This window comes from Penicillium macrosclerotiorum (assembly GCF_028827735.1).
Source record: "Penicillium macrosclerotiorum strain IBT 26536 chromosome Unknown utg000010l_segment0_segment0, whole genome shotgun sequence".
NCBI classification, from domain to species: domain Eukaryota; kingdom Fungi; phylum Ascomycota; class Eurotiomycetes; order Eurotiales; family Aspergillaceae; genus Penicillium; species Penicillium macrosclerotiorum.
The window spans coordinates 445,835-466,982 of NW_026643089.1; the positions used below are offsets into that span (position 1 = coordinate 445,835).

The 21,148-nt window shown below is 39.1% G+C and overlaps 2 protein-coding genes across 2 annotated transcripts; one reads left to right on the forward strand and one right to left on the reverse strand.

The window, feature by feature from the left end:
* Positions 1-1,294: 1,294 nt before the first annotated feature.
* N7462_009875 (replication factor A subunit protein RFA1) lies at positions 1,295-3,278 on the reverse strand (the record flags this gene model as incomplete). Its single annotated transcript, XM_057081589.1, has 4 exons — positions 1,295-2,197; positions 2,264-2,823; positions 3,013-3,164; positions 3,235-3,278. 4 exons carry the CDS (start codon positions 3,276-3,278, stop codon positions 1,295-1,297), a joined length of 1,659 nt encoding a protein of 552 aa, XP_056928629.1.
* A 346-nt stretch (positions 3,279-3,624) lies between these two features.
* On the forward strand, positions 3,625-6,255 carry N7462_009876 (ubiquitin-specific protease UBP14; the record flags this gene model as incomplete). The annotated part of the gene is made up of 5 exons (XM_057081590.1): positions 3,625-3,652; positions 3,710-3,777; positions 3,829-3,969; positions 4,058-6,060; positions 6,111-6,255. 5 exons carry the CDS (start codon positions 3,625-3,627, stop codon positions 6,253-6,255), a joined length of 2,385 nt encoding a protein of 794 aa, XP_056928630.1.
* Between the last annotated feature and the right edge of the window lie 14,893 nt (positions 6,256-21,148).

A 21,148-nucleotide genomic window follows, 5' to 3' on the forward strand; every position in this document is an offset into this window, starting at 1 on the left:
TATCACGGAAATATGCCTCAGGCCACGATGAAACAAAAGAAAATCGAATGAAAGATGACATTGTCTTTTCTGGAAAGCAGCCCACAGCAGCAAGATCGATTTGCGTTCTTCCTCCTTGCCGAGGAGTCAACTCCGACCGCGGATTGCGTCAGTCGAGGCGTTGCAAGTGACCAGAGACAATTTCAATCCATCACACTAGGGGTTAAAAGGCGAACATACTGCTTATTTTCAAAGACGTCTTGTTCAGCGTAAGAGAAGTATGTTCATCGACTTGGAATGTTTTGTATGGGCTGAGCGGGTCCATATTCTGAAAGGAGGGGGGGGGGGCCCTCCATAGTGGTATATAATGGTTCGTTACCTTGTTCGCTGATCTATCTTATTCTGTCTATATAAGGCTTGCTGTCGTGTGTTCTAGATTATATAGTGGTTCGGGGGGGGGGGTTCCTCTGATACTTGAAGGATTAATTTATAGTAAGAGCCTCTCTGTAAACTATAGTACCTATGATCAGTAGTAGGGTTTATTATAAGTAGGCAGTCGGTTTGACCCCAAAAAGTAGAAGAATGAGAAGCAGCTTGGTGTCAATATACTGCTGTATATCTGTATATCCGTGTAATCTATTGTTTGGCAAGTACAAGTTAGTGGGAGTGGAGGCAGTTAGAATATTCGTATTAGATATAATAGGACTAGACGCGGAAGATAGCGCCTGTAGCTATATATAATAGGCCTATATGGATATATAGGCTACTTCTATCCAATCAATGATAAATTAGTTGGGAAACCATAGTAATCTCCCTAGGATTCCATCCATGGGAACCTGATTCTGAATTGAATATATTATATAATCCGATTCTAAATCGTATAGGAAATATAATTTTTTGAGTGAAAGGGTACGACTGTATGTAATATAGAGATTCCCGTGATCGTGGATAGATAAAAAGTCGAAGATATATTAAGCTAGAGAAGGTAGTCATCAAAACCAATGATGGAAGAATAATGTGATCATTTGGTAATAGATATTGTAGATATTCATTATTGAAACGTTGGATGAAAATCTGCAAGAATCCAGTCAAGACATCATGGACATCGAAACCGACTATCATCTAAAGGATGATTAACACTATAAATGATCACAAAATCAACGAGGCTACCGGCTACCCCAAAGTATATGAATTGATGATCTCTGCCAGACGAGAGGCCTCCTCAGAGTAGTTGATAGCCTTAGCAGATGACACTTGATACCGAACGCTAAAAGGTCGTTAGTAAATTACTATCAGTCAAGCAACTCTGAGGGACTTACCGTTGTTGTTCCCCAAAAGTGTCAATCTTAGCTCGGCATCGGAAGCTCCAGGTACGGCAGTTGGCTTCCTGAAACACTTCTCCGAAGGCAGTCGGATCATCCTCCCGGAGTTGCATGAGGTTGTCGGCCGATGTACCCATAATCAGTCTGCCCGTATCGTCAAAGCAGCTGAGCCAAAGCTGACCAGTATGGTCACTCACGCTAATCGGCATAATATAGCGATACTCGGGTCTGGGGTGAGTCTTGTCGCACATTTCACATCGCCACTGGCCGGCATCCAGCTCGGTTACCTTCTTGTTACATCCCTCAGAGAGGCAAGCGGGATAGCACCAGGTGGAATCCTGCCGGATGTAGATGACAGTTGCCTTCAAGGAGAAGTAGTCTACCTGTTCAGACATACCCAGTTGTTCCTCTCGGACTTGGGCGACTGTCTTGAAACGGTCTGGTTTCATGTTTGAATTGGTGGCGCTAGATAGCGAAGCATGCGAGGTGAATGTCTCACTCCGCCCTTGGGCATCATACCAACCCTTGAGCCGGTGAGCTTCTCCGATGTCAGGATCAACAGTCATCGAGCCCGAGCTGAGCAAGCTCAAACTCCGGCCTCCAAAATCAGAGACCTTCACGCCTTTGAAAGCAACCACTGATTCTGGAGCAACGTCAAAGTTGACTGCCGATGCACCCCATATAGTTAAACGAACAGAGAAACCGGTATTATCCACCAAGTTGAGTTCACGCTTGTCATAAGGTTTGCCAGTCCCTTTCGACACGATCTGGGAAGTCTCCCCCACTTCTTTCAGAATACCGATGACATCAGTGGTAGTGTCTTTCTCGACCGACTGCAGGTCTCCAATAGTAGTGAAGTTGAATCGGATCTGGGGGACATCGTTCTGATCTTCTGCCTACAACATGATTTTTCCAAGGTTAGGTGATTGGTGGCACATTCGCAGCTTATTGACGGCACTCACCTTCTCAACCAAAGTATCTCGTTCGAAAGTGAGTTCATAGTCGTTGTTGAGGTTTGTGAACTGCTTCTTGGCAATCTGCACTCGACAGGGACTGGAAATGTAATAGACACCCCCTTCCTGAAAAAGATCGTAAAGCATGTCACATTGGTCGTTGAACCCAGTCGCGCGGATTTCACCACTGTCATCAAGCAAGTTCACACTAAACAGTTTTCCCTCACCATTCTTATTATGCCAAGTTTTAATGTTTGACTTGCTTGTACAGCGAGCTTTGATTGTCCATTTGTTGGAATATGGTGAGATGCCCTCAATAGGATAGATGGTGGCATGAGCCGAAGCCGAAGGGCCACGCACCGACTGGGCATGGCTTCTTGACTGCTGAGGGGGGGCCACAGGCTTGGAGCCATAGAATCCATTGCTTGAAATGGCGGTTGGTTGGGCTTTTTCCTCCTCGTCGGCTTTGATCTCCAAGGGTTTTGGTTCCCCAATTTTCTCCGCCTCGCCCAATTCCTTCAGAACCTCGAGGTCCAGGATGATGAGAATCCTGTAGACAGTTAGTAAACCTTATTGGAGAAATTTCAGACTTTGCTTACTTTTTTCCCTTAACCGAGTTGGCTTGGAAGGACTTAAGCCGAACAAAGCATCCCTTTCGCAGGGACCCGTCCGTCACCACATGGTTGGCTTCTTTAGACATTGTTAGCAGGGAAAAAAAGAGAGTAATAGTACAAATATGCAAGCTTAAATTGACATACGGGTCGCGAGCATGGTTTGAACATAATTCGCAATATCACTGAAGACCGCTCGGTAACGTTCCGGGTGATTCGGCTGGGGTGGCAACGGCTTAACCTGGACACACTGGACGACCGGCTCGGGAACTTGGGGCTTTGTGTCATCAAAGATAGCACTGACAAAATTAATTCATTAACTCGGTTCCCGCATCTTGAGGCCACCATCCTGGATATCAAGGAACTCACCTGAGAGCGCCAACTGTAACTTGGGAAGCTGCATCTGAAGCCATGGCACTGGTTTCTGAGGATCTCTTGGAATAGTTGTAGACCGTCACCGGAACATCATACAAGAATGCAGAGAAACAAAGAGAGGAATGGAGGTAGTCCGTTCGAGGTGGATGGATGAGAGTTGCGACGCGTCAATCGGGAGAGACTAACGCGTAAAGTATCTACTCACGTGATCGTGAGCAGCTACCCCACATTAGATAATCGGATGCCCCACGCCGCTGGGCTTCTTTGCTTCTCTTGACCTTGCTTGCTTGCCCATTCCTTGTGGTGACCTCGTCTGGTACTCTCCGGTGCTTTCACTCTTCTCGTATCCTCAATTCCTTGTGTCTCGGCCACTGACCTTTGAACATGGCCTGTGTGCATTCAGGAGCTTCAGGTTTGTGAGAGGAGAGTAGAGCTAAACAGGAAGTGACTTATTGACAATACATAATAGATCTCCGCCCACCAGGCCCCTCGCAGGCCGTTTATCGTGAAGATTGCACCCAGTGCTTTGACTCCATTGTATGTGCCTATGAATGATTTACTTGCTCTACCTAATGTTAGATTTTCCAGGACGATGACCTCGGGTTGAATGTCTGCCTCCACTGCTTCAATGGCGGCTGCGTTGGAGATCGAGATCACGCCTTGCTTCATTTCAAACGCTATGGTCATTCACTAGCATTGAATATTCGGAGATCTCCAAAACAAGTTCTGGTAACTGTTAAATCCCCTCTGCTCCCCCCCCCCACCACCCATGCTGATTAGAGCCACTTCGACTTTGTGTTACTGATTATCTTACCAGCGTGACGAACCGCCGCCCAAAATTTCCAAACTTGCCATTGCTCCCGAAACAGAGGAAGATCGATATGACCTAGTGACATCTGTGGTGTGCTATTCTTGCTCTCAACCAAATGTGAATAAATCGAGTGGCAACCTACCTACCGTTATTGAAGGAGTAATGGCTGCGACCACTTTTTCGAGAAGAGAAGAAATCAAAGCATGGGAGCAGGAGTTCATCCCATGTGAACACACTCTGAATCTTTCGCAATATGATAAACAAAATTCAGAGTCAACTGGTATTTCTGCTCTAATAATGTCTGAGACGGAGTGGAGAGCTCACCTTTGTTCTCGTACAGATTCAAGCCAGTGCTCAGCATGCGACTTGAGGGAGAACTTGTGGCTTTGTTTGGAGTGTGGGAATACTGCGTGTGGACGAAGTCAGTTCGGAGGGAGCCGAGGCAACTCCCATGCCCTAGCCCATGCTGATGCAACTGCACATGCCGTTGCTGTCAAGCTGGGCTCTATCACGGCAGAGGGATCTGCAGATGTTTACTGCTATAGGTGTAATGAGGAGAGAACAGATCCCGATCTTGCTAATCATCTTGCTCATTGGGGCATATACCTGGCCGGGCGCGAAAAGACCGAGAAAAGCTTGATGGAAATGCAGGTTGAGCACAATTTACAATGGGATTTCTCTATGACTACAGAGGATGGCCAGGAATTATCCCCAGTCTTTGGACCTGGGCTTACTGGGCTCTCCAATCTTGGAAACAGCTGCTACTTGTCCAGTATTGTCCAATGCATCTTCTCTACGCAGTGCTTTCGGGATCGGTATTATCGTCCTACCGAGGAACCGCCGTTGTGCGAAAGTCCGGCTCAGGACCTCGAAACGCAGTTGACAAAGCTGGCCGACGGTCTCCTCTCTGGGCGTTACTCCCGCCCCGATTTGCGCGCACTCTCTCGTTCAGAAACAACAGGAACCTCTCACCAGAAGGGATTGGCACCAAGCATGTTCAAATACCTTATCGGACAAGGGCACAAAGAATTTGCTACTATGAGACAACAGGATGCCTTTGAATTTCTGCTTCACATGTTCAAGTCGGTCAGCCTTTCGAAACATAAAGATGATCAGGTCAATCCCGTTCAACATTTCCGGTTTCATGTCGAGCAACGCCTCCAGTGCCTGAAATGTAGGCGAGTCCGTTATAAAGTGGATGAGCAAGACAACATCTCAGTGGCTGTACCTGCTCGTCGTATTCCAGGTGAGGCAAATCAGTTTGAATCGGTGACTTTAACCGAGTGTCTGGACATTTTCACAGCCGAAGAGGTTGTTGAGCTCAATTGCCCTGCATGTGACGGCCATAGTGGTTTTTCCAAACGATCTGCCTTCAAGACTCTACCTAATGAATTAGCTGTCAATGCTCGTCGGTTTGAGTTGATCAACTGGGTTCCTACCAAGTTGGATATTCCTGTGGCTGTTGGCGATGAACCGCTAGACTTCTCATCCTATCTCTGTGGGCAGCATGATCCAAACGAGGAACTTCTACCGGAAGACGATGAAACTGCCTCTTTTGTCGCCGATCCTGCGGCTTTGGATCAACTTTTGAGTATGGGTTTCCCCGCTCCACGATGCGAGAAGGCTCTTCATGCAACTGGAAATTGCGACGCTGAGGCTGCTATGAATTGGCTATTTGCTCATATGGATGACCCCAGTATCGATGAACCATTGGTTTTGGGCCCACCAGCAAAGGAGTTGAGAGGCGAGCAAGATGAAGCAAAAATTATCCAGCTGGGCGAAATGGGCATAGAGGCTCCTCGTGCTCGACGAGCTTTAGCTGAGACTGCCGGTGATGTCAACCGAGCACTGGATTGGGTATTCACCCACCCTGAGGAGACATTGACCGAGGAAGGTCACCTTGAGGGCGGCCTTGCCGTCGAACCGAGCTTTGTGGGCTCCGATGAGTTGCCAGCCCGTTATCAACTCCGATCTGTTGTCTGTCATAAAGGCACGTCTGTCCATGCAGGGTAAGTTGTCCTTGTTTTTGAATTCCCCTGCTCGTGCTAATCTGTAGTAGACATTACGTGTCATTAATTCGTAAGAAACTGCCCGGACAAGATGCATTGTCATGGGTAATGTTTAACGACGAAAAGGTTGTGGAGTTTGGGGAAGTTGAGGATATGAAGAAGACTGCCTATATGTATTTCTTCACTCGTGTCTAGGCCCGTTAGTTTAGGAATAGAACATTGATGCCAACCAAGTTTTACTCCTAAAATAGGTAGATATAGATTTTCTGCAGCGCAAAAAATCGTGTCAGACTAGTGTATCCTATTATAATTGAAAAATTGAAATAGTAACTATCATGTAGACATGATAGATGAGGTTATCCTTACTTTGATACCTTTATCTCTAGGTATCAATATAATAGCTCCCCTAACCTTGGAATTGCTGAGCTGCTCAAATTTTCAGTCGAGTCGTGAATAGTCAATTAATTTGAGAAGTAGCTTTTCCTTTCGCATGAAAGTATTCTATTGGAAATTAGCCCTGTTTCTGTGGATCATAAGGACCTATGCGGGCTTTATAGTTGAGTATGATTGTCGAATCCGATTTTCAGTCAAACATCCGTACGAGCGCCAATCCATCGGGTTATATGGGCTCTTACCTATATATGACAGACCTAGTTTTTGAATTTGGGTATTCCTAAATAATTTGTGGCGTGATACGTTAACTAATGGTCATTATCATGGATCAGCTTTCCTATTCGATCGCTAGGCCTGGCGATTGTCGGTCAAGGCAGACAGTGGAATGGGTGGTTCTTTCTTTTACACTTTGATTCGTTGCTATTCGTATTCTAGGTTCCTGAAGTATCTAGCCGCTCTTAAACTAATCATCTCAGGGGCAGCCATGAGTCTCGCCAGCTCTATTCTAGTCATGCCAAGGAAGTTTGGTTGTCTATACCTGTCTTGTATGCATGAATCTCGATAAGGTCAATTTTGCGCTTTATGCGTCTGCCTAGCGTTCTTACGACTAGGTAGCGAGAGCGATCTGGCTTAATTGCCTATGTCGAGTAGGGACAGACCTCCTAACCCGTGAAAATTTCTTAGCGCAAGGTTTGTTAATGATATCACGGGAAAACACTATACTTGTTATGGAATAACTACTTATACAGGATAGAAAGATAAATATTAAGTAAAGAAGACTAAAAGACTATTTCTTACTATTATGGATCGCTCTAGAGTCCCTAATTTATATATATATATATATATATATTAGAGAATAACTACTTATTGTTACAGACCCTACCCCTAGGGTGCTAAATATAGACGCGCCTGAACTAATCAGTTCAGTAACAAGGTGGTCAGGATAGATTCTACTAGGGATCTATAGAGAGACTTAGGTAATAATACCTAAGGTCACGTAACTCGACTTATGAGGCGAGAAGCCCGGAAGAGGTTAGTAATAAGTTCCGTACTTATTAACTGATAAGAAGAACTAGATATATAAGGACGCTCGTTTACCTACTTATATTTAGTTCTTCACGTTAATTTATATATTATTACTTATAGTTACACCCAGAGCTTAATAATAGACTATCTTTAGTAACTTAGATACTTCTATAGTATAATATAAGGATATACCTTATAACTAGAAGGAATAACGTGTTTCACTAGTAAGCTGGCCACACTAGTAAGCTGGCCACCCCACCACCTACTACTTTTTGAAAAACTATTTTTCCACCAAAACGCTATATATTTAATTCAACTTTTTACTAGGGCACCGAGTAATCTTATGCCCTATATTCCCACATCCAGAACATTGAAATACACGCTTAGTAGTAGGCTTAGCGCCCTCAGTAGGCTGCTAAGCAAGCTCTGTATCATCGTTTTGAATAGCTTCAACGCTTGCTGGCAACGTTGAATCTAGAGATATAGATTCGCCGACCGTAGGATCTTGCTGCCTAGATATCTAGCGATTAGACCGTGTGCGTTTTTGACGCTTCTTCTCGTTGAATTAGCGTAAATCTTTAACTTCCTATACTAGAAGCGCTCCGCTATATATCGCTAATTAGTACCCTTTTATTAATTGATCTAGCGCTCTCTCTGTAGGGCTTCCTAGCGACCGCGAGCGCTTGCCTAGTAGAGCTTTGATAGATAAAGCTTACTTGTGTTACGCGCTGCTAACTGGTTAACGTAATATGTGCGTTATCGTAACGTACCTCTCTCGTAATCTCCGACGATCTATCTCGTAATCGTACCGTTGCCTGCTCTAGCCTTACACGGGCTCGGATCTGTAGAGTAGACCGAAGACGTATATAGTTGAAGGGCGCCTAGTCAGTCGACTAAGTAGTTATATGATAACTACTAAGCGTTCCTCCTAGTTAGAGTATATCCTTATATTATACCGTGAGGGTATCACGTCTCTTAAAGATAGTCGAATGTTAAGTCTAATTGTAAGTAACAAGTGTAGCTCGTAGTAACTATAAGTAATAATAGATAAATTAACGCGAAGAACTAAATATATATAGGTAAATAAGCGTCCTTATATATCTAGTCCTTCCGTTCCTTCGATAGGACCTTTCCTGTTAACGGTTAGGTCCGTTCCGTTTAACGGAACGGATTATTACGTGATCCTATACTTAGGTATTATAGCCTAAGCATCTCGATAGATTATCTAGTAGAATCTATCTAACCGCCTTATTACTAAACTAATTAGTTTAGGCGAGTCTATAATTAGTATCCTAGGGGTAGGTCTATAATATCACCTCCCCCTCTTTCTAGTCTTTCGTCCTCGAAAGATATAAGTAGTCGTGAGTCCCCTCCGTCGGCGACCTTCTCTTTATTCCCCTTAGTAATATTCCCTAACTATATCTTCGTTAGGTATTACTAACTATAAGCTCTATTAGCTTATTAAATACGAGGGCTTTAAGTCCCTCGTTCCCTATCTTCGTTATACTCGCTTACACTACGTCTATATTCGTTCCGACCGTTCGAAGAACTATTCCTATTATATCCGCGCTAGTTATAGTATTAAGTGTAAAATACTATTAGAGTCGTTTAGTAACGCCGAGTAGCGTCGCTTGCTAGCTTCGTAAAGTAAAATCGATAAGGAGGAGAAGCTTATCCTAGCTAAACTCCTTCGTCTCCGAAAATAAAAGCGTTTATTAAAAAAGCGAGCGGGTAATTTTATTACTCGTGAATATAAAGATATCGCTAAGCTTAAGGAGCTCGAGTGTCGCGAAAAGGAAGAGCTAGAGCGTCTCGAAAAGGAATATATCAAGGCTTCTACTCTTAATAATCGTAGAGTAGAGTCTAGTACCGCTACTAGATATAATAATACTACTCTTTCTACGAACTATTAGGTTCTTACAGCGACTTCCGACCTTCCTAGTTTATCGTAAGTCCTTAGGTCTTCCGATTTCTCTTAGGATAATCTAGACGCTTTCTTATAGCCTCCCGGTTACGGTTCTATTTCCGATAAAACCGTCCTACTAATAGTTAGTAAGCTATTAGATTCTCGATAGGCTCCTATATATTATTATTAGTATCGTATCCTTTCTATTTAACGAGGTAGTAGTGCTTTCTATTAATTCGTTTCTCGTCTAGTATTTCTTCTACTTCGAATTCTTCGTTAAGTTTAATTTCTTCTCCTTCTTTATCGTATTAAGCGTTCTCCGGTACTAGTTCTAGTAACGATATATAGAACGTCGGATATATCTTCTTTATTCTCTCTAGTAGTTTTAGTCGAAAATTCACTTCGCTAATTTTTTCTTTAATTTTATATAGTCTAATTCGTAGGTAATCGAGTTTTATACTTAGTCGTTTTATTTTAATATTACGTTTTAGGAGGTAAACCTTCCCTCCCTTTTTTAGATTAGGTCCCTCTAATCTGCCTTTATCGTAGTAGAGTACTATCCTATTACTAATAAACTCTATATCTTAGTATAGCTATAGGTGTAGCTATTTTAATTCTTTTACTATTAACTAGGCCTCTTCTATAATAGGATAGTTTCTAATTAATTCTCCGATTATTATTAGATTTCTTCTATAATTTACGAAAAATAGAGTTTCTCCGGTTATTATATTAACCGCGTTATTATATACGAACTAGGCTAATAGTAATAGTATAACCTAGTTATCTTGAATATAGTTTATATTTATTCGTAGATATTACTCGAGTATCTAATTTACTCTCTCTATCTATCCGTTTATTTATAGATAATAAGCGGTAGAGAGTCTATACTCTACTCCGGTTAGATCTATCAACGACTACTAGAATTTCGATATAAAGAGCTTATCTCTATTACTTATAATTCTTCTAGGTATTCTATACTTTGAAAATACTTCTTTTAATAAGATCTACGCTAGTTATACTACGCTAATCGTCTCCGTAGTTAGGATTATATAGGTATATTTTGTAAGTCTATCTACTACTACTAGGATTATATCCTATTCTTAGCTTTTTAGTAGTTTAGTAATAAAATCTATCGTTATCTATTCCTATAGTTCGGTTAGTATTTCGCTCTTTTATAGTATTCCGTAGGGTACGTGCCTTATAGGCTTATTTCGTTAGTACGTTTCGTATCTTTAGATATATCCTATAACCTTTCGTCGTAGGTTAGGTATAAAGTAGTTTCGTGATATTTGTTCTATTATTTTTTCTATTCCCGTATATCCTCTCGTAGGGTTATCGTGATATTATTTAATTACTTCTCTACGTAGCGTTATTAGGATATATATTAGTCCGTGTATTAGGACTAATCTCTTATCTATCTAGATAAGGTTTTCCTTCTCTAGTTTTATAAGCTTGTTAATTATTTCGTTACTCTTAGTTGCTTATATAAGCTATTATACCTATTCGGATTCTTGTACTTCGCTTATTACGGCGAGCGTTTAGTAGTTATATACTAAATACCCTTTATCGTTAGTCTTGAACACTATATATTCTACTAGTTCGACTCCTTCTTAGTAGTCCGGTCTTCTACTTAGAGTATCTACTTAGCTATTAGCTGTTCCCTTATAATATTCGATCCTATAGTCGTAACTTACTAAGACTTCTACCTATCGAACTTATCGTCTTATAAGTTCCTTAGTCGTAGTGAAATATATTAGATTCTTGTAGTCTAACTTCACTATTACTTAATATCTTACTCCTTCTAGGTAGTATCTCTATACTTTGAACGCGGAAACTATTACTAATAGTTCCTTATTATAGATATCGTAGTTAAGCTCTACGGGGCTTATCTTTCGTGACTAGAAGGCGACCGGCTTTAGGTCCTTACCTTCTTTATCTGCGGGTTAGAGTAATCTTGCTCCTAACGTATAGTCTAATATATCTATTTCGATAGTAATTAGTTTCTCCTTGTCGAATATCCTTATAATTTATCGTTTTATAAAGATCTCTTTTAACTTATTAAATACTTTCTCTACTTCGGGTATCTAGGCCTATTAGGTATCTTTCTTAGTTAACTTATTTAGGTTAACTACAACTTTTCCGAATCCCTTAATAGATCGTCTATAATAGTTGTATAGACCTAGGAACTACTAAACTTCTTTCACGTTCCGTAGTATAGGCTATTCGGTAATACTTCTTACCTTCTCTTCCTCTATACTAAACCCTTCCTTAGTAATTATATATCCTAGGAATCCGGTTTCCTATACGTGGAACTTATATTTAGATAGTTTAAGGTAGACCTTAGCGTCTAATAATTGTCTTAGTACTATCTTATTATATTTAATATATTCCTCTAGGGTTCGTGAGAATACTAGGATATCGTCTAAGTAGGCGATAACGAATATATTAAGGTATTCCTTTAGTATATCTATAATAAATCGTTAGAACGATACTAGTACGTCGGTAAGCCTAAACGGTATTACTAGGTATTCGAATAGACTATAGTAGTATCTAAATACTATCTTCTATTCGTCTCCTTCCGTAATTCTAATTTAGTTATACGCGTTAGCTGCGTCGTATTTCGTAAAGTATTTTATACCTACGAGTATATCTTAGATCTCTTAAATTAGTAGTAATAGGTATCGATCTTTCTTCGTAACTCTATTAAGTTATCGGTAGTCTACGTATAGTCGTAGCGATCTATCCTTCTTTTTAACGAATAAGATAGGAGATCTAGCTAATAATTTCGATAGTCGAATATAACCTTTTCTTAGGTTCTTATCGATATATTCCTTTAGCGTCTATCGCTCTTTCTCGGATAACTAGTATATTTTTAAATATCGTAGTTTCGTGTTAGGTACCGTGAGTCTAATTTCGTAGTTAAATAGTTCTCTCTCTAGTAGCTTACCCTCTAGCGGTAGCTCGAAGATTACTCTAAATTCTTTATATTCTACTAGTATAATCGGTTCCTTCTTAGTTGTATATAAGGCCTTCGATTCGTGGTCGATTATAATATAGTCTCGTAGTTTATTATCCGTTATATCGGGTCTCTATTCTATTATAAGGAATACGCTAACGTTTATTATATTACGTTTCCCCTATACCCTACCTCTAGGCTAAGATTCACCTTTCTCTGAATAGGGATCTTGATAGGTACCTACTTTCCCTAGGCTAGGTCCTTTCTATTTCTTCTTTTACTATTACTACTCCTCTTAGGAGATTCCCGACTAGATTTAGCTAGTCCTATAATATTCGTAGTTATTAAAGTTGATTACTTCGGCGTTCTAATCTATAGTAGGGTTATATTTCCTTAACTATAGTATCCCTAGAACTATATTATACTTCCCGACTAAGGTAATATCGAAGTTGATTATTTCTAGGTGTTATCCGATAATTATTATTATAGGTCTACTCTTATTCTCGATAAGTAAGCCTAGTCTTTCTCTGTTAAGACCTACTATTAGTATAGGGTCTCGTTTCCTAATCGTGTTAATATTATTTTGCTAGTAGTATCTTAGGCTTATAAAGTTTCCTGCTACTCCCGAGTCTATTATAACTCTTATAGTTCGGTAATTTAGGTTTACTTCGATAACCTAATATTTACTCTATATTATTACTACTAGTTGCTATATTTTTATCCTCCGGTTTCCTATCTAGAGTCCCGTAAATTCTCCTTTCTATTACAGCTTGCTTATCTATATATAGGGTTTAGGTTCGATACCTAAGTCGAGTTTTCCTTATATATAGATCCCGTAGTTATCGTCGTAATACCCTATTATCGCTCGTTCGCAGTGCTTTAGGTATCGAGTATACCCGATATATATATATTTAGGGTTAGTGTATAGGTATCCCTTTAGATAACGCGCTATAAGTTTATCGGCTATCTATCGTAGGTTTTCAATCTTATCTCTGATACCGGCGACGCTTTCTAAGGCTACTTACCTAATATTATCCTTACTTTCTTCGTCGAGTATTCGCTATACTTATAGCTTGAACTCTCTAAGACTTGTATCGTCTTCTTCGCTTATATCGTTAGTAGTTATAGGGAATTCTTAAGGTATCTCCGGGATTTCTAGTAGCGTAGAGTATATTAGAGATTTTAATATCTATTCGTACTCCTTAATCTCTTCTCCCTTACTATCTATAGGGCTACTATTCTTCGTAGTAAGATATTAAGCTTAGCTTTAGCTCTCTACTCTATCCCCTTTAATAGATAGGAATCGTTCCTTTATCTCTTCGCTTATAAGGGCTTCTTCTCGCTCTAGTAGTGTTCGTCGTCTTAGTTTTCTCTTTATTACTTATCGTAGCGTTATAGGTCCTAAGTACCTAAATAGCTAGTTAAAGTCCGGGTCTTATAGCGTTATAGTGACCTATATCTTAGGTACCTCGATATTCTTATTAAGTATTTACTTAATCTATTATTTAGCCCGCGCCCGTTAGGCGTTCTCTTATACTAGTTCCACGATTTCTTTTATCTTACTAGGATCTAGGCTAGTCCCGCCTTAAAGTATTCTTTCTTATTACTCCGGCGTTAACTTCTTAAAGAGTCGTTTATATCGGTTCGTTAGCCGAAACTCTCCCTAGCTCTATTTATAGTCTTAGGTAGTAATCTGCTGCTATCTCTAGTCTTCGTTACTAGTAGCTCGGAGTTCCTATACTCGGATACCTATAGTATCGTATCCGTCTCGATTATCGGATATCGCTCTTAGCTATTAGGTCCTTCCCTAGCCCTTATACTAGTTTTCTCTCGGCTTATTACCCTAGCTGCGCTACTCTAGGTAGTCCTTAATATAGTATCCCGGTTTCCCGTATTTAAAGTATAGGTTTTTCTCTTTCCTATCTACTTACTCTCTACTCGGGAGTCTCGCTACGTCGAGCTCTATCGGTCGTAGTCTATAGGGATCTTCCCTTTTTAGCTTATATAACTATCGGTAACTTAGTCTACTCCGACCTTATCTCTATATATCGATTTCTCGTTTCTATACTTATCGGTCGTAATATCGATTATCGATCCTAATAGCGGCTTCGATTAACTTATTTAAGTCCTCGATAGGGTCTATTCGTGCTAATTCGTCCTTAATATGTAATTTAAGTCTATCGTTATAGTACGGAATTAGCGCGTAGTCTTCCTATCCTAGCACTACTACGTACTATATAAATTCGGCTATATAGGCTAAAGTCGAATTAATTTATCGTAGTCTTCTTAGTTTTCGTTTAGCGGCTTTCTTTATATCGATATCGCCGAATATCTTCTCGAGATATTTTTTGAACTAGGCATAGTAGGAGAATATCGTCGTAGTAGTTCCTACCTACTCGCTCCTATCCTTCTTATAATATTCTCTTACGTATAGCTCGATCTACTTCTAGGCCTTCCCTTTAAGGTAAGTTAACACGAAAATTACCTTGCTAGGTTCTATAGGCAGCTTCCCCTTATTTATATAGATATATATATCTATCTATATTAGGAACCCCTGTAACTTAGTACGGTCTCTATTAAATAGTTCTACTTTAGGAAGCGTAAGAGTTACGTTAGTAGCGCCTATTAGTACTAGTACCGTAACTTGCGTATCGAGCTATTCGAGGTAATCTTTAGTATTAGCCCCGAAAGCGTTTAGTTATTCTATAAGGATCTTAATACTTTTCTTAAGCTAGGCGATTTGTTCGTCTCGCTTATCGTCCGAGTCCGGGTCTAGTACCCGTAACTAGGTAGTCGGTAGCACTAGTGCCTTCTTATTGTAACTATCTACTAGAGCTATAATACTTAAATCACGGTTTAATAGATAGGGCGTTGATTATGTTACGCGCTACTAACTAGTTAACGTAATATATATATTATCGTAACGTACCTCTCTCGTAATCTCCGACGATCTATCTCGTAATCGTACTATTGCCTACTCTAGCCTTACACGGGCTCGGATCTATAGAGTAGACCGAAGACGTATATAGTTAAAGGGCGCCTAGTTAGTCGACTAAGTAGTTATATGATAACTACTAAGCGTTCCTCCTAGTTAGAGTATATCCTTATATTATACCGTAAGGGTATTACGTCTCTTAAAGATAGTCGAATATCAAGTCTAATTGTAAGTAACAAGTATAGCTCGTAGTAACTATAAGTAACAATAGATAAATTAACGCGAAGAACTAAATATATGTAGGTGAATAAGCGTCCTTATATATCCAGTCCTTCCGTTCCTTCGATAGGACCTTTCCTGTCAACGGTCAGGTCCGTTCCGTTCAACGGAACGGATCGTTACGTGATCCTATGCTTAGGTGTTATAGCCTAAGTATCTCGATAGATTATCTGGCAGAATCTATCTGACCGCCTTGTTGCTGAACTGATTGGTTCAGGCGAGTCCATAATTAGCATCCTAGGGGTGGGTCTGTAACAACTTGCTAAGCTGCTTAATCGTATATAGCGTAGTAGGCACGAAAGCGCTACTCCTACTACTAGGCCTACTAGTAGTAGGAGGTGTAGGTATTCGAAGCGATATATTAAGCTTCGATAGGACTCGGTCGGTATCTAGCGGAACTAGACCGGCGCTAGCGAAGCTTGATTGTATCGTGCTAGGTAGGAAGGCTTCCTAGCGTGCTAGGGTATAGGATTCTAGGAAGTTAAGCTTGTCGATATAGTTATATCCTAGGCAAGCTTAGGCCTCGATTAAGCGACTATATAAGCGCTTTAGGATAGTAAAATATCCTATATCTAGCAGCTATAGAAGATATAACGAATACGGCGGTATATAGAGTAGTATAACGTTATTTTGCTAGCAGATTTAGTCGAATTATAGTATTAGATAGCTTCTATAACTATCTAATATTAATAACTAATATTTACCTTATATACGACTAGTAGTCGCTAGAATAACGAGCTTTTCTAGCTAGCGTAGGCCTATATCGTCGGTAGTCTAACCGTTCGGTAATACTTCGATTCGCTAGTCTTTTAGTAGGTTATTAAACTAGCTAGTAATATAAACTTTCCCTTTAAATACTATATATAGCGGAAGCGAGTAGCCGGTTACTAATATAGATTTAATTACTATTACCTACTCCTAATTTCTAGGTTATAGTAGAGGCTTCCGACTATATAGATTCTTCTATGTAATAATTCTAGTAATAGATATTAAGCCTATTATAAAGCCTATTTTATTAAAGTTATAGATATCGTTAGCAAGGATCCTATTTTTATTAATTATACGCTCTACTAGTCTAAAGTACGCGCGTAGACTAGTAGGATCTTTATTTTATATACGTTAATAGTCGTAGTATCTAGAGAAGTATATATAAAGCTCTAGTCGACGTTTAGTATAGCGTGTTACCTAGTTAATACCTATATTAGGAGGTAGGAGAGAAGGGAAGATATTACTACGTACTACTAGTAGAAGATTTACTATATCTTTAATATACGAAGGCCTAGGGGAAGTACTACGCGTATTAAGCGATAGGATCTACTAGTAAAGCGAATCCTCTTCTTCTTATATTAGTTTAAGATATAGTGATTATATATCCTAGTAATAAAGCTTACTAGTAAGCCTATCGCGTAGTATTAACTAAGGCACGCTATATAGCGCTATAGCTTACGTAGTTAAGCTTACTAAGCTATTTTAAATAGCTTTAATAGCAAGTAGTATCCTACCCTCCCTATCTAGCGATTTCGAGCGCTTTTAGGAATATTTTAGTAGTATAGTAGGTAGTAGAAGGTAGTAGGTAGAAGATAGGGACGCGTTTTTTAATAGGATAGCGACTTACTAGTAAAATACGTTATAAGAGGTCCTTCGGCGATTATAAGATAGAGGACTTTATACGAAACTTAGTAAGTATATATTCTATATAGAATAAGTTAAATTTCTTAGTTTTATTATATCCCTAAAAGGTATATCGATAGACCCTAGCCGAGTTACTAATATTATTTTATAGAAATTACTAAAATTATATAGAGATATCTAGGTTTTCCTAGGATTCTATAACTTCTACTATAGATTTATTAGGGATTACTCCTATATTACTCTACCTCTTACTAATCTATTAAAAGAGAGTAAGAATAGGTAGAAACTAGGTTAAGTAGAGCTAAACCTTAATAAAAGGGTAGCGTTTTATCGCCTAATCGCGGCCTTTTAGTTAATACTACTTCTTTAGTTCTTTAATCCGCTAAAACTAATAAGGTTAGAAATATATATATTAAATAGCATAATAGTAGGGATTCTATCCTAATAGGATAACTAAGATATTTAGTATCTAGTAGCTTTTTAGTTATATAAGTTCTCTAGTACTAAAATCCTATATAGGACGTTAGATTAGGAACTATTCGCTATTATTTATTTATTTAAATATTAGCGGTATTACCTAGAAGATAGTATATTTCCTATTAAAGTATATTTAGATTATACGAATCTATAAGCCTTTATAAAATAAGGAAAACTTAATAGGAGGTAAGCTAGATAGTACTTAAGTTTTACCCTCTTTAACTTTATAATAAAATATCGAGTAGGGAAATATAATCCTATAGATAGACTTTCTTAGTAATAGCTACTAAGTAACCTTATAGAGATTAACCTAATTTCGCTATTAAGCTAATAATTAGCTAGCGAAGTAGAGATAACTAATTACTATACTACTAGGGTCTAGTTATTAACTATAAAGAAACTTACCTTACTTTTCCTATACTTTATAGAAAATAAAGATAAGATTAAATTAATTAGTATAATTAATTAGAGGAAGCTTAGGTAAGCGTACTATCTTCCTAATACGTAAATATAGTTAGCTTATACTTCTAAATAGACGTACTCTATAGAAGTAGATATAGATCTTAAGAACTTATATAGGCGACTTTAAGAAGAAGACCTAGAGACCTAGCGCTAAAAAGCTACTATTAAGTAGAAGGCTCTAGGATAAAAAGGCTAAAGTATTAGATCTAATAGTCTCTTATAATTTAAAGAATATTTATATATCCTAATAGGGAGTAACCTTAGAACTATATTATTAAGTATTTATTATAATAACCCTCTTACTAACTACTTTAGCTAGAATAGAATCCTTAAGCTAATATAAAGGAAATACTACTAGCTAAATCTCTACTAAGATATTACTAAGTATATATAGGATTATTAAGTCTACTAAGGTATTATAGTAAAAAGATATAAACCTTATAGAGAACTTAAATCCTTACTAATCCTAGTAAGACCTTTCGCTAAGTTATTAATAGACTTTATTATAGACCTTCTACTAATACTATATAATAGTAAATAAGTTAATATAATCCTTATTATTATAGATAGGTTTATAAAATAGTTACTATTCCTTACTATTTTATCGATAATTACTACTATAGAACTTATAGAGCTCTTCTATAATAAAGTTAAACTATAGTTTAGACTACTAGAGAGTATTATATCTAATTAAGGATCCTTATTTACTAGTAAATTCTAGTTAAAATTATATTATTAATCCTAGGTTTAGCTTAGGCTTTCGACTACTTTCTATCTATAAATAGATAGCTAAATAGAAAGGATAAACTAAATACTTAAATATTACCTATAATACTTTATAGTAGAAAACTAGATACTCTAGCTACTACTTTTAAAGAATATAGAGTTTATATATAATAATATAGTAAATATAATAACTAAGATATTACCCTTTTAGATATTACTTAGCTACTTACTATCAGTGCCTTACACCGCCCCCCAACCCTTCCGGGTTGTGGGTGCGCTACATAGTAACCTAACTTCACATAGTAACCTAATATTTTCCTAAACACCCTATTTTTTACTTCTCTATCTAACACTACTATCAAAATATGCCTAAATTCGATGAAGCCCGTATAGCTGAGGCCTGCCTAGCAGTATCACGCGTTGCGAAGCTAAATATCGCCCGTTTAGCACGCGAATATAGCGTTAATAAATATACGTTATACGATCGTATTAAACGTGGAACAGGGCCTAGGAATGCTAAAAAGGGGGTTAGCTATACCCTAGAACCCTATTAAGAAGAAGCCTTGATTCGCTAGATTCAATATATAAACGATTGCTATATACCTATCACTCCTAGGATACTAGAAGCGTAGGCGAATCGTGTATACTAACGCGTCGGGAAGCTGTCGGTTAGTAAGATGTAGGCGTATCGCTTTATTAATAGGCTTCCTAAATATCTTTAATTAGGGCCTACTAAGCAGTATACGAAGGAATTAAAGCGAATACTAGCAGAAGATCTAGCAGTATTATAGCACTAGTACGATCTACTAGCCTAAACGATTAAGAAGATAACGCCTACACGTCTAGTCTATAACTTTGATGAATATAGCTTTCAACTAGGCGAAGGAAGGTCTAGAAACGTTATATTTACTACTACTACTACTAGTAGTAGTAGTAGGAAGGTAGTAGACCTTCCTTAGCTAGACTAAGGCGAAAATTTTACGTCTATCGAGTATATAGCTGCCGACGGGTAGTAGTTAGAACCCTAGTTTATCTTTAAAGGTAATAGTATCTTTATAGAATCTTAGTTTAATTAAATAGACGACCTACTACTAAGAGCTACTATTACTATATCGCTAAACGGTTAGATAACCGATAGCATAGTAGTTTAATAGCTTCGATTCTTTATAGAATCAATATACGACCGTACGAAATTAGGTGAAAAATATATCCTAATATTCGATAGTTACGGTTCGTATCAATCAATCAATAATCTTATTCCTGATGGAGCTTCCTCTATTTACAAGGTGCTATGCAGGGATTTGCGCCTTCTAGTGCCAGCCTAGTGCGTATGAGAAGTTGCTATCAAGGCAGGGCTAGCATAACGCTGGAACGAACAGATAAAATCGAATAACAAAGGAAAGGTAAACAATAACGAAAGAAGGGATCCGCCTCCGCGGCATCCCGCGTGTCCCGGCGGCGCCGAGTGCACCTGCTATACACTATAGCCTTAGCAATCCAGCATGCAACATCTAGTATCAACATCCTACATACGGGCGGAGAAACTGCCGGCCTTATCTTGCAGAATGATAATAAGACGGCAGAACCACACCGCCGGCCTTATCTATAGATTGATAATAAGGTCATGTAGTAGCAGAATCTCACCGCCCGACCTCCGTATCCAACTCCCGTATCCCGTATCCCACATGCACTAGTCCGTATGTATATTCTACTCCCTTCCTCGCTCCTACACTCTCCCTAGCAGCTCGTGTTACCGAGTTCTAAGTTATCAGGACGCTAGTTGTTATTGCTAGTAGTAGATCCGAATCACTAGATCTCGATTTCACGTTGCTCTCCTACTCCTACTCCTACTACTTCTTATACGCGGCTATTACCGCTTCTACTTATCGGTGATATTTCAAGAGAGCAAGCTAAGTTCCTAGCACCCTGCCCCTATTTCTGTGCCCTATCGGTCCTGTAGGACTACTACCTTGATACTTATATTTAGTCTGCTGCGCTTTCCGGCTCTATACCGAATGCTACGGGATCAAGATACTTGAATTAATTAAGTAGGCCTAACGAAATCATAAACTATGCTAGATATAGCCTTGCGGGAAGCTAGCGAAGAAGCTCGTTAGTGCCGAGTTGCATCGAGACACCTACTTTAGCTAAGGAGCTTCTTAGCGTTGTGCGTATCTCTTACAACTCCGGGTATTTAAGTAGTATATAAGCCACTATTTAGTTGCCTAAACCGTATCCGTATCTTAGTAAGTCTCGTGCGTTAATCTTTGCAAGATAGCTTGACAGTCCGATCTTC